General features: G+C 33.5%; 1 protein-coding gene across 2 annotated transcripts in view; it reads left to right on the top strand.

The window, feature by feature from the left end:
* LOC139688336 (anoctamin-1-like) overlaps positions 1 to 11,927 on the top strand; it is a 36,695-nt gene extending 24,768 nt beyond the window's left edge. For both annotated transcript variants that reach the window (XM_071585839.1, XM_071585840.1), the window contains exons 15-16: positions 2,628 to 2,733; positions 4,991 to 11,927. In XM_071585839.1, the coding sequence (XP_071441940.1) occupies positions 2,628 to 2,733; positions 4,991 to 5,278 (394 nt within the window). In that variant the 3' untranslated portion in view covers positions 5,279 to 11,927. The remainder of the gene's footprint in view (positions 1 to 2,627; positions 2,734 to 4,990) is intronic.
* Positions 11,928 to 15,209: the final 3,282 nt, after the last annotated feature.

Genomic DNA, 15,209 nt, shown 5'->3' with positions numbered 1-15,209 from the left:
AGATGAGCATCGCATTGGTCAACCAAATGAGGTGACGACTTATTGCGGTGAAGAAAATCCAAATAGTTATACTGGATGATCGTCAACTGAAAGTGTGCGAGCTAGGAGACATAGTAGGCGCTTCAATTTCAAAAAGTGCGGTACATGGCATATTAACTGAAAATTTGGACATGAGAAAGCTGTGTGCAAGATGGGTGCCGCATTTGCTCACGCTCGAGCAAAACCAGTGTAGTGAAGATGTTTCAGTTTAGTGTTCAGCAATGTTTCACTGCAACAAAGCAGAATTTTTGTGCCGTTTCCTAACCATGGATGAAACATGGGTCCATTACTTCACACCCGAGACAAAAGAGCAATGAAAACAATGGATACCAAAGAGAGAACCGGCTCCAAAGAAGGCAAAGACCATTTGATCTGCAGGCAAGGTCATGGTGTCGGTTTTTTGGGATGCGCATGGGATAATTTTCATTTACTATCTTGAAAAAGGAAAAACTATCAATGGCGATTATTATGTGAACTTATTACAAGTTTTGAGCAAAGAAATCCAGCAAAAGCAGCCTCCTTTGGTTAAGAAGAAAGTGTTGTTTCATCAAGACAATGCACCCACTCACAAATCCATTATTGCAATGGCCAAAATTCTTGAATTCAAGTTTGAATTGCTACCTCATGAACCCTATTCGGCAGATTTAGCCACCTCAGATTATTTTCTGTTCACAAACTTAAAAAAATGGATCGGTGGTCAAAGATTTTCTGTGAAGAAGTGATGTTGGCAGTTAATGGATATTTTGAGGAGCAAGACAGTTGTTATTATAGAAAGGGTATCGAACTTATTTAACATTGCTGGGAAAAGTGTACAGAGCTGAAAGGAGATGATGTTGAAAAATAAATACATTTTTTTCCAAAATTTTTGTGTTTTCTTTGTTGGGTCGGATACTTTTGAGATTACCCTCATAGTTTACAATGAACCTTCTTCACTTTTCTTCATTATCTCAATTCACTTCTAAGCACTTATCATAACACTGTATCAGTTTCTTTAATCTCTCAGCATAGAAGTTTACAATTCATCCGAGGGAAAGAAGAGGGAATATTTGTTAGTTGCAACGTCAGGACCAGGGATAGCAGTCCAAAAATGCTCGTCCACTCATTCTTTGCTCATTCATTTTGTATTGGTCGGTAAGCATTTTTGGTACTCACCTCGAGCATAATTTGTTATATTCAAGCTTTAGCATAACAACCATCTAAATAGTGATGCACCCAATGAAAGGAAATTTATCTGCCAGAGCGCTAACTGTCAATCATCAATTAGATCGCAGTTTTTGGTCTACTTCTTGGGCTATTTCATTGGTCTGGATTCTGGGCCTGCCACTCCACTCTTCATCATGTACATTCAAGAGGCCATTTTTGAGGTTTCAAAATTATTGTCTGACCTACCTTCACTCATTTATATAGGCCCATAAGCTAAGCGCAACTCCTAATAAATTTGGGTAGCTGATGATCCTTCTGCACACAAATATCAAATCGTAGCACTGAGTTCGCAGCTTCCATGAGTAGCGATTTTTGTGGAGACTGTTATCTGCATTCACCCTTCCGGCTAACGACTATTGAATCAAGTCTGTGGCTTAGGAAACAATCAATAGATGGAGCTGCATGCTTACAACTTTGTTCTGACCCGCCAGTATTTAAATGTAAGAGGGCAGCCCTTCCTTTTTGAGCATGCCTCATTTATTCATTCTTAACTGTTTAATGCTTAGCTTGTCACAATTCCTAATGGTACCTTTAGGTCAGAAAAATCTACCGAAGAGGATAAAATACCTAACTATCAGGAAACAATTAGCCATCCAGCATTTGGAAGATTTCAGGACAGTGTGCTTTTTTTTAAGTGATTTGTTAAAGTATTTTTTCCATCCTGTTCTTAACTGATATATGTTGTAGATAATCATGCATCAGAAAAGTAAATAGGTGTGCTGTGTGAGCCAGCAGGTTTTCTAACAGTTGGTGTTCTATATGTATGGGTGTGCTTTTAATGTGAGAGAATTTGGAAGGGTCATAACAGTATATCAGATTTGAGCATAAGATTCTATTATTATTTTATATAATTCCTCTCTATAAAACCGGTGGCGGCGGGGTAACGTCCTCGTCTGCCATTCCAAGGGTCGCGGGTTCGATTCCCGCCTGGGTGAGTTTCCCTCCATCTAGGGCTTGGGTGTTTGTAAATGTGACTATTGTTATCGTTGTTAACAGTTCGATGTAAAGGCCAAAATGCGCTGTTTTCGGACTAATACTGAATTTAAAAAAAAAAACCACATACATACTCTGAATTTACGGGACAATGGATTTTATTTAAAAATTGGTAATTTAAATAATTTACTATTTATTAGGTAATTGGAAATCTGGATGTAATCAGTAATATTCCATCTTATGAGGAAGTGATGAGAAATTATTCATAATACTTGACAGATGACTTGAATGAATTTTTTTTATTATTGCATAAGCTCTGAGGTATATACAAAATTCCTTAAATCCAGAAAAAACTTGTACTATGTGCATACAACGAATTTTTATCATCTATTACACTATCAATGTATATCAGTATAATATTATTATGCATCACTAAAATATTTATTTTGCAGGTACCCGTCATATCGTGAGCCCTATAATTCTGATCATAAATACAAAAGAACTGAAATGTACTGGCATGTACTAGCAGCTAGGCTGGCTTTTGTAGTTGTCTTTCAGGTAAGAAATGCATAATAAAATATAATGTCATAATTAAATAAGAATTTTTCTCACAATCTATGTAAAAAAATAAGAATTGAATTTCAGGTCATAGCTCTTCAATAATTTTTACTTCGTAAATGCAGATCTTTGGCATTATATTAAATTATGCTAAGTTTTTTGATAAACATTGCTGCGTTGTAGTGTATTTCAAAATGCCATGTTTGCTCCGTTTCTGAAATGATGAACTTAAAAGTCATATTAAAAATTAAGAATTTTGCACTTTTTGGCAGAAAAAATTTTTAATAGAGGTGAGCATTTTGACTTAGTCATCTTCAGGTAAAAGGTATATGAACCACGAGAGTTGCAGTGTATGTATATGTCTGTCGTGGTTATGTATTTTGCTTTCTTTACCAATGAAATGTTCTAACCTAAAAGATGTAGCAACTGTGATATTTAATTTCGAGAATCACACATTGCATTTAAGAGAATAGTTATTCCAAATCAGTTATTGTGGAGAGTGTAGGTATTGACAGAAAATAAATGCATGCAAATAATGATAAAAATCTAATTCTATATTTCTTTCTTTCTAAACATGATGGAACTGGCATTGTTTATATTCCCTTTCTCTTTACCAACCCTCACTAATAGGTCATCTGTTTTGTGATTAGGGGTTGGAATAACCTAAAAGTCATCATGGAATAAATAAGTTCATCGTTTTTTAGTGATTAATATTCCAAGTTTTGATTTGATAAAAAAATGCATACCAAAATATGATATGAATGAAGTTCAAAAATTTCATTGAAATTTCACCATTTATATTACTCAGGTGTGCATCTTTCTCAGAGAAATACAGTTATAAAAATTGGATTGGCCAAAGTAAAATTTCAGACTGTCCTTACATGTAATGAACATCATGTGAGAATATGTTCTCTTAGTGCTCTCTCTTAAAAATATACAATCCATTCAAGATATACTGGGGGCACGCACTAGCTACCATAGCAGATGGATCTAGTTCAATTTTCTCTTTTTTTATCCATTAAAATAGCAGTCATGCTGCACCCCTCTAAAGTTAAAGATTTTGGAGGTAAACTAGTTTCAATCCAAATGTCCAGGAGTAGTCTGCTTGAGATAGTGCATCAATCAATTGTGTCAGTCAACTTAGGATTGAAACTAGAATATCCAGTCGCTATGGGCATGTTGGAGGTTAAAGAATACATAGGTAATTCAAATACTGTGGAAGAGTGCTGCAATACGATTTGAGAACTCCCTACTATACAATGGAAGAATCATTATTATAAAGTTAACTATGACACCCACTGATACCATTGTGGTCCAAGTTTACATACTTACAAATTTCATAATGACAAAGCGGAGGAGTATGACAATATCGCCAAAGTAGAAAAAATTTAAATATAGAAAAAAATGTAATTATACTTGAAGACTGAAATGCAATCATTTTAGGAAGCCAAGAAGGAAAATAAGGAGTATAGAAACAAAATGAAAGAGAAGAATGCTTTCAACCCACATTAGTTGTGGCAAACACACAATTTCAGGGCCACCCATGAAGAAAATACACATATAAAATGACAGATGATCTAAGAAGATACCAAATTGACTGCATACTTGTGAAGCAAAGATTCTGGAATCAAAGGACGGCGAAAGCTATCCAGGGGCAGATATCTCGAGTGACCACAATTTAGTGCTAATGAGGGACTGAGGGTGATACAGAAGTTGAGAGGAATGAAATCAGTTGTAAAGGGAGTTTGTTTTTTTAATATTATATAGATATGTTAAACTATAAATATATTTTAATATAATATAAATAAATTGAAAATCGATTTTCTTTCGGCTTTGCCTACTCTGGGAGGGAAATGTCATGAAGGGTTCGTATGTATCTAGCTAATGTGCTGTGAAGCACAATAAAGTGCCAGAAAATATTTGCACACACGTGTGTCATAACAATATAGTATGTGTATGCATTAAGAAATTTTGAAATGGCTATTGTTTCTAATAATAGAGTCAAAATTGAAATTGCCATTTGGCAAAGGAAGTAAGTGAAAACATTGAAAGGTTATAAATGAATCAAGCCTAAATCTTACTACATTTACTTTCAATCATTCTCTCGAGCATCTAATTTTGAATTTTCATGTAATGCTCTGAGACAACCTCATGAGTAAGCCTGCTCTCGGATTGTGTGTGTTCTTCCCTTAATCATTTCTGTTGACGTAAAACACAAGCGTTTAATTTGAATTAACTGCTTCAATTGATTTTTCAGAATGTGGTGTCTCTAGTCACAATGGCAGTCCAGTGGATAATTCCAGATATGCCACGAAAGCTTCGTGATGAAATTCAGCGCGAAGCCTATCTCACCAACGAAATAATTATCCGGGAAGAGCGGAATAGGGTCAAAAGAGCAAGAGGAGGAACTGGTGACTTTTCAAGTAGTCCTAGAAGTCCATTGCCTCTTGGTAACCGATTGAACATGAATGATAATGCGACTTCCTTGTTGTATCCTTCTATTTCCAAGAGAGTAACTGATGGCCGATCTAACAATTCTTTGTAAGAGGAAATTAAGAAATCAATTTGAATGATATTAGCATTTGATATTAAAATTTTATACATACATTAAACTGATAGCATGTGCCATTATGTCACTTCAAAACTTTACTATATGTTTTTAATGTTACTTCATATTGTGTTTAAGTTCTTTTTTTTTCTCTTCGTGTGATTTGCATTTAAGAACTCATGGAAGCACTCTGCTTCTGTACAAATTCCAGAAAAGTGTGTTGCTCTGTAGCCTTTTGTGCGTTTTAGGGAAATTCATTTGCTGGAAAATTGATTTAGATGTATAGTTGAAGAAACTTCACTAAATTTGATTTGGCTCAATTCCATTAAAATGGCATGTAATAGATCTTTAATTATATCCATTGGCAACTCTTTATTTGTTAAATGGTAATTGATTATTATCAAGAAATCATTAATACTCAATTTTTATTTATAAATCAGGATTTATTATTGTTAGGTTTGTGACACAGGCAGTTGCATTTGTATATCAGGATTTATTATTGTTAGGTTTGTAGAAGGCAGGTGCATAGATGAAGTAGGTATTCATAAAATTTTCTGCTAATATCAATGAGTAATTATTTAATATTGGCTGCATTTATGAGCATACTTAAAACTGTGGCAATCGAAATACCATAAAATACAGATGTTATATTTGGAAATAGAAATGCTGAGCCAGGTTTGGAATGAGCTGGATTTTGGCCCATTGATAATATTTTAATACACATTGTAAATTTTGTATGTAGGATACTATGATATTACAGCATGTATTGTTTTATACATTACTTTAAATGGATTTTTCTGGACATCATTCAGGAGTATTAAAATGCTTTGAGTCATTGCCCAAAATTGCAATTTTTTGTCTGAATGGGAAAGAAGACTGCTGGAAATAGCAATCAGGTACATATTCATATTCTCAAATAATCTGAATGGTGAGCTGGAATTTTATTTGCATTTTAAGGGTAAAAGTTTCCCATTACAATGGATTTTTCTGTGACCCTAAAAGTTTAACTGAAATTCAAGTTTAGGTATTGAATAAGTGTACGTAATGCTGTGAAAGTTATTTATTCTACGCAGTAAATCTATAAACTGAATAAATGTACAAATTTTGATAATTAAACTTATAGGATGAGATGTTTGTAATAGAAAAGTTTTCTTCCATGCAGTTAAAGGAATTGCTATAGTTAATATTTGGGACCTCTGTGAGTATCAACATACAATGTTTGAAAGTATTCACTACCTGACCTCATGGCTTCCATGATTCCTTGATTTGAAGCATTTGAAGATATGAATAACATCCAGCCATTTGGGATATTATCATGTTTGATAGAACATTTACTGAAACATGTTTTTGGAAATGGCATACAATATTGTTCTCTTGATTAATCCCATTTGTTCTGCTGATGGTAATGATTATAATGACGTTATAAATCATAAAGCAATGTGTATGTCATAAGCTATCATGTCTTCACATTCATAGTATTTTACATTGATGTGTCAATATGTGGTGTAAAATAATTTACCAATTCTTTAACAGTCATTTCTTGCGTGTTGGCTGGAATCATCTCAATGTTAAAAAAATATGGTAATAATGAATTTGTTCTGGCAAAATTATGAATTAAGTGTCCAATATACCCAAATATCAATATTTCCTGGTCGTGAATACATGACCTAGTTTTTGTTATATTTTTGGAAATTATGAATATTATTTTTGTTGTGAGAGATATATTTATATATAAATGCAATCGCATGCGGATGAAACCACAGAGTGTATGGCCTAAATTCATATGCAGTGCAATACTCATCAATATCAATATAAGGTTTTGTTAAATTGTTAATTGCTTTTGTGTTGTCATTGTACACATGAATTTGGTACATATGTAATTTTCCTATGATAGATAACCCATTTATTATCTGTATCTTACATTTGTTTGGTAATTTCCTCGTGTTTATAATTTATCGAGGTGTACAGGCTTAATACCTTTGCAAAAAGATGTTTGCTTATTTGTGGGGTTACTCTTCAAGCTGTTATATGGCTCTTCGTTAAAATCCAATCATTAATGGTTGTCCAAATTCATTAAATATTGGTAATTTAAAATACTTGCATCATTTTTGAGTAATATTGAGGTTTCTCTGTTTCTAATAATGCATTGGAACATTCCGTTTTTAGCCTTATCGTGCCACCTTTATTATTTGAAATAATGAAATTTTAATGAATGGCTCTTTATAATCATGTGAAATTTCCTCTGACTGATATATGTGACTGATTTGTGAATCTCTTATAGAACTCATGATAGGTTTTGTATTTGGCCTAATTGTAAATTTATAAAGGTTCAAGCAAAGATATTTGTGCTGAAAATTATATTTTGCATGACAGTCAATTTACAGATTTATGCAGATTTGTCCATTGTATTTTATATAAAGATTCTTTCATCTGCTGTAAACTGTACCACATCTCAGGAAAAGCCTGCCATAGAAATATTCTTTTCTTTAATTGTATTGCATTATATTGTCTAATTCCCTCACATTATCGTGGTTAAGAATCATTTTTACTGTATAATCCTAACTACGGTTATTTTTTGAGGTTTATTTAATTTGAATAATGAGTGTAAGCTTGATGAAATTAATTGTACCCCATCATGTATTGGGAAATTATTTTGTCATATTCTCTAGTTATTGCATAGTTCTATTTATAATCCTTCCTTCCTATTCTTGTGTTATTAGTAAATGGACAATTATTGGTATGATATGATTTTTAATACATGAGAACTTCTTCAGAGATTGTTAATGAATAGCTTGCATAACAAAAAGTCTTTAAAAACTTAAGGGACACATTAGAATGAAATGTTTGGTACTTGTTGAATCTCAGTAACATTTTTTACAGTACACCTATTTTTACCTATCATTCTTAATTGTTGTGTGTCATTATTTGGAAAAAAAATGGCATCTTTGTAAAAGATATAATCCTAAAATCTTGATTAAATCTTTGTTTGGTTGAAGCTACTTCTAGAACATATTTTGAATCCGATACTTCTTTATTTTCTGTATTTAATTGACATTCCTTTACTTCAATTTTAATTTATGGGATTTGGTGATTCATCATTCAGTATGAAACTAAATATTCTCATACTTCTGTTTATTTTATAATCCTTCTATAATAATATCATGTTGATTCGACCATCTCCTTTGTATACTTCACATTATCATCATTTATCTTAAAATGTTTATTTAATGAAGTTAATCAGTCGTAAGTTTTTCTCTGTGGAAGGAAACATCTGTAAGGTCAAATCATTGTTGGAGATTTTTCTGAGGCTGAAGAATCTCCATTGGTTATTTACGTTGCATGCAGTTATTTTCAATTTCTGTGGTAATTTTACTCATGTATGTAGTGTTTGCACCTCTTCATTCAGTGTCCCTCAGAACTTCATATTCCATTCAACTTTCAATGGTGTTAGATAATTTTAAAGGTACCAACTCATTTATGATGTAGACATCTTTGTGAAGCATATTAGTTCTTGAGACATGTGATGTTAATTAGGGAACAACAATTTTGCAAGCTATTGTTTTGTTATTTCTAATGCAGCATAAAATTGTTAGAAGTCCTTCAACTAAATAGGCTTGACCGTAGAATAAGAGTGATGACTGAGGCAGCATAGAGTTAATTATGCCATTTTCAGACACAAATATTAGCTACTGGTCATCAGCACATAATGCCATCTATTACTTCTTTGATGGAATAGTCTCATGCTTATTTTCTTGACGCTTACGTGTTGTTTTGCATTTTCTCATATTCGAGTTCCTTTATCTTTCCTTTCTGTAAAGATTGCCCCTGTATTTGGCTTTTAGCTCTTATTTTTCTATTGTGTATTTCATCACCAGTAATATGTGATTTTTCTGAGGCAACATTGGAATTGAAAGTGCATTAAATGCCTATATTTTCTATTAAACTGCTATATTTTCTGGTTAATTCTTACCATCCCCTGATAAAATTTGGCTGCTATTTAAATGGTTCTCTTCTTGAAAATGGAAAAGTTATAGCATAGTTTGTATACTTTACCAAAGTCCATAAATATTTAACGAAACATAATTCCAGCTTTGTTTATCATCTTGCATGAATTCATTTACTCTGGAGCCAATTGAGTTGTAGTTACCCAATGGATAATGGATACAATTTTATTTTTCATTTTGCAATCATACCCATTAATTATATATAATGTGCATTGAAACTTGAAGATATTATATCTGTTGATAAGATTTTCCAGTTCAAGTCTGAAGTTTAAGAAGTAATATATTCCATGAATGAGATTGGCATTATTTGTATGCAATTACATTATTTATTAAATATTCTTCATATTTTTTATATTAAATGCCAATACAGACAATATTAGAGTGTATCTTTAAGGAATGAAGTAAATCTGTAATGTCAATCAGGTTATTTTGTGTATTGAGTCAGGAAAATGTAATTTATCCTATTACTTTTTTGAAAAATCTTCCATCAATTCATTTTGAGTAGTGTTAGCTTCTGATTGGAGTAGTGATAATGAGTCCTAGTCCCATCTGAAAGGTCGATGGTTCAGCCATTGGTAGGATCAATTTTTTATTCCTTTTGTTTGAGGCATTCATTTGCAAGCCATTACAATACGTCTCAGATTTTGAGTGATCACATATTATCAAAGTTCTTAGTGATATATGCTTTCCATTTTTCAATAAAATAAAACATGTTTGAAGTTTTATATTGTGGAATTGGAAAATAATAAATGACCAATAATTACAATTTTCACTTTTGAAGTAAATTTGTATTGACTTAGATATATCATTGATTTTATATGCCTGAATATGCAGAACCATAGAAACTTAGGTTGTGATAAATTTAGTTCAGATAGTGAAAAATTTTAAGTATTGGTCATTCTTCCATTAAATAGTTATATCACTGCAAATCTGTGGTAATTTGATGACCATATCTTCAAAAAGGAAACCCTGGAACATTATTTATGTACTCTCATAATATCTAATTTTTGCTCCATTTTCCCTTCTTAGTCAAGAATAAGGCTTTTTGTAGATATGAAATTATCAGGTTCACATTATTGCTTTCAATTTTGCCTTACCACATCAACCGTGAGCAGTGGTGCCTATTGTTTTTAAATTTGTTTATGCCCTTGCCATACCAAGTCATACTCTATATTAGTGAGAAGCAATCAATCCAGCCAGTATTCTTTGCTCTGGCCTATGGAGCCAAGATTACGGTAGCAAACCTTGCAAATGTATTCTTCATCAAGCATGCTAATCCTTGATTTACTTTCTTTCTCAACCTTGCTTCCCCTCTTTCATTCCTGAAGTGTGGTCATTTACCCACCACTGCCCTAGTCGCGTGACTGTTGAAGGAGGTTGCTGAAATGGGCTCAAATGTAAATTTCTGCCAGTGTCGTCCATGTCATATAGGAGTGTGGATTATAATAGAAGTTTTGAAGTGCCTGAATGAAGGCAAATGATGATCCGCACATTATAATAGAGAGCTTAGGGTATGGTCAACTTTGTGCTAAGCTACTTTCAATTCAAGCCTGAAAGTAACTTCAAAGTTTTTTACTTTTGTAGTTATTTATATACATTTTGAATACATTTTTAGGTATGTTGGGAAATTTTTTATTGAATACAAGAAAGGAATGCTGACTCATTGAATGGGTAGCTCTCTTAAAACTTAGATGTTTATATGTGACAGGTTTTTAACCAAGTTGTTACAAGTATATACAATATTTTATTTAGTTTTGTTGGCCTAATACTAGGTAGCTCTGGCAATACTTTATGATCTGCTTATGTTGCATACATGCATAATATTGTTTCTTGGTCGAGTTGATTGGCTTTTTTTGAAGTAATCTACCAGTTATGGTAGGGTTTGGTTGTGGTAGGTAAATTGATTGTACTAAAAATGTTCTAGTGTGGACAAATGAGGAAAGAACTCTAGTAATGTGCATTGTAACTGTTGTATTTTTTTATAATCAGCATTATTTGCAAGTCTAGATTATATTGGTGCTATTTCTTATAAGTTAGGGTGTGCTTTATGGAATGACTTGTGTACATATTTTGGTCTCTAATATTTTTCAGTTGATTGAGTCTTGATATGGGTGTCAGACAAGTGATTTTAAACTACTGAGTAAATTTAAGCTCTTTCAATGACTAAATGTGCAGGGTAATGATGTTTAATCATAACTGTGAGATCTCTAATGACTATTGACAAATGTGGCAGTTAATTCATTTTTCAAGGTTAAGAATAGCTTCATTCCGTTGGAACAAAAATGTAAGTTAACTTAAAGAAACCATATCATGATTACTGAAATGTGTTTTCAATATCTATGAGACATTTTGGTCATGTCTGTGACAGTTGTTTTAATAAAGGCGAATGCTCCTCCATACATCTTATGGGATGCAGTAAAAAGACATAAAAACCATATTTACATGCTGTTAAAAATTTTTCCTCCCATAGTGAAAAAAGGTCCAGCTGTCTTACTTCTTCTGATAACTTTCTGACACCCATATACAAAGCTTTTTCTCAGAGATAGAAATGTGAATCATCCTACCAAAAAGTGTTATTCTGACATGGTTTATGGAGTTTAAAATGTGTGATTCGTAAAAAATGTGTAACACAAGTATATCAATAAAATATCATCTGTTAACAGCATATTATTTTCAATTTCAAAATGGTAGAACCCTGTATGGTGGAATAGAAAATATATGCCATGACTGCATGCAGTGGACAATGCTGCTTTAAAACCTGACAAGTTCATATATTGAAATGTATGTATTCTTGATTCATCTATTTGTTGAATCTAAAAGTGCTTTTTTTCATGAATCCTTAAGTAAATTGTTTGAAGTGAGTACAGCATTAAAAATGCGACTTTTGCAAGAGCTGGCATCTTTCATAAAATGTAGTAGTATATCTTTGGCTACCATTAACCAATATTGTCAGATCAATCTCTAATGTGGTCATTTTTCAAATTGGTATCTTTAAGTCATTTAATTTTTGGTGAACATTTTCAGAAGAAGAGTGAAGCCATACCTCATCATAAATGTAGATTTCTGTAATTTGAAATGCTGTATGTGAACTAGCTTGAAGTTAAGTTATAATTATTTTTGTTGAAAAATAACTGGCTGCGTGATATGGCAGTAGTGTAAGAGAGGGAATGTGTTACTTCTTAAATTGTTGATTGCAGTATGCAACTTTAATGAACTTGCCAATGTTTTATAGGAACCCATGTAAAGAGCTTAATTTTATTTAATTGTCTGCCATGTGAAGCATTTTTCAGAAGTAAAATCGTTGCTATGTCATTTAGTAGGATTTTATAATTAATTTCATGCAATATTGCAAATAAAAATTACCGCCACGGACATTGCGACAGCCGCCGGTGCCTCTTTCAGTGGCGTTCCCGTCACTCTACATGTCTGCTCCTCTTTTTTTCTTTCCTCGCCGAGGGAGGCAAGATACGAGTGATGTACCGTGTACCTTAGAGGCAGCCCATGAGTAACGTTTGCTCCACTCGGGAATGAATGCTAAGGTTTTGAACAATTATCTTACCATCTTATACATTTATTATGCCACTAGGGATAGTTTCTCAAACTTATGCGAATAATTTACCCGATATTCCTGTATCGCTTTGTTATGGTTGAAGAAATCCTCGAATAGTTGAATTCGTCTGAAATAAAAAATCGTTGAGCCAATCCCGAAGTGTTAGGGATCGGCGCAGCTGTGCGCTGATCACACATGAGAAATACCTCCAATGGTTCGCCGAGTCAGCGTGTATAGTAGTTTCCCATGAATATATTTCTTCAGTCCCGAGTTGGACTAAAAATTACGCCAATGTCCACTAGCAATGGGAAGATAAAAACGCGAGAAACAAAATATTCTTCTGAGGTTTTAATTAGAAATGCGGTCGCTGAAACAAATAGGTACTTATCACCATAGACTCCCGGGTTCATGTATATTCGCCTCCAGTTAATACCAGTCATAATCTTCGTTCTAATCTAAGTACCCACAGTCAAAACAGATTGCTTATGAGAAGGTGATGATTTAATGACGATGTCGTCAGCAAGGAATAAAATCATATAGACCCAGCTAAATCCTTTATTTCTATCTAGATCCTTGTAGTGTTAGGGTTCTGTAGATCCCCAAGTCGGGAGATAAGCTGCTCTCATTTGGCGGGTCAAAGGTGAGGTAGTCTGACGTAAGGATTCACGTCAATGCGCCAGACCCCACTCTCTCCGCCCCCCCAAGCAAGAGGTATGACGTGGGGTGCCAAAATATCGAACGGTAGCAAGGGAGGAAGGCCGCTAAGGCGCCAGTGGCCCCTTGGAGAAAAAAGTGTTGCGAATACATAATCTATCAGAGAAAAATCCACCGTGGAAATTAGTTCTTTGCCTGGAGACGTGACGCTACTTTCTGACATTTCCCATGAATGTTTGCAACACCAATGCCGTCGTATTCCACTCGTCTGCCAATTATTTCTTTAGATTTTTTTGCATAAATACGTTTTTTTAACGTAACATTGCAGTTTTTGAGCGTTCACTTAAAACTACGGATTTACGGATTTTAAAATTTTTAATCCCCAAAAATTACCGAATAGGAAAGAATTATTTTTCTCAATTTGCCTTTAATGTTCACAAGTTGAATTAGCATCCCTGCGTAAATGAAATATACCCCCTTAATTCTACATAGAAAGCAGAAATGACCTGTGGTTTTTTTAGTTTTTGGTCTTAGTGTAATGTTTTTGCTCCATAGTTAGACTTACTTCGGGCTCCACGTATAAGTATATTGCAGTTATCGTTCGGAAAAGAGCACGCATTTATTTTTCCATAGTGTCGATATGATTTTAAAAGAGGTAAATATACTGTAGATAGATAGAGGTCCTAATTTGGGCGAAATTTAGACCTAATGGTCCCTTCTTCCATTTAACCCATCGTCGTATACATATTATATTAGGCATTAAACTTATAGTTACATTCATATGTACACATAAATACATAGAGACAGACATCAATTCATTTGGCACATATTTGCACATCGAAAAGAAAAAAGTATATATATATACATACACACAGAAATACATATACATACATAAATACATACATAATTACGCACATATACACCCATACATGCGGAAACTGAAAGCAAATAAGAAGCTGTAGAAAACTGAAAGAATTAGCTTCTCTTTTTACTTCGCTGTTAGTGAATTAGCAACTATTGGGCGTTCGAAAAAGCTGAAGAGGATGAAGGGAAATCCTTCAGATAGTGTATAATGATATTAGATATGTTTTGCTTCCTGAAGTAATTTAATTTTACAGGGAAAACCGAAGTGGTTTCTTATGTAAAATGTCCTAATGGAGGCGAACCGCTCCACGATATCCTTATAAGTTGTTATTTGAAGTACTGCGGCAAATTGTTTCCCGAGGTATTTGTATGATCGTGAGGTTCAAGGAAATCTGTTCCTACTCTGCGGGCGCGGGATTCCCTGAAGTACCCTCTTCGCCCCTTTTCAAATTCAACTAGATTCGCGCGTAGGTCACAAATGCTCTGCCCCTCCGTGCTCTAATACATTTCAGATGCACAAAATTTAGCCAATACAGAGTGTGTACTATAAGAAAGAGATAATCCTGGAAATGATTAATTACGATCCTTTGGTTGTTTTTCTCTCTCCCTTCTGCCTCAGACTTTAATCTGCCAATTGACATGATTTTATTCTAGAATTTCTTAACTCTGCAAAATAGTGTTTACATAGAAAGTACTTCTTTTTACTCAATTAAAAGGACTTAATATCACATTACTTTAATCGGTATAATTTTAAAATGTTTGGAGGTATTTGCACATTAGGAATTTTAGAGTAGAAAGTAGATTTTGACATAATATTAAGGTTTATAATTCCACATTCAATTTAATTGCCCATTAG

Source organism: Hetaerina americana, unplaced genomic scaffold (assembly GCF_022747635.1).
Source record: "Hetaerina americana unplaced genomic scaffold, ioHetAmer1.1.p SCAF_2, whole genome shotgun sequence".
In the NCBI taxonomy this organism is placed as follows: Eukaryota; Metazoa; Arthropoda; class Insecta; order Odonata; family Calopterygidae; genus Hetaerina; species Hetaerina americana.
Note: the sequence above shows the minus strand (reverse complement) of the source record. Positions and strands in the feature narration are given on the sequence as shown.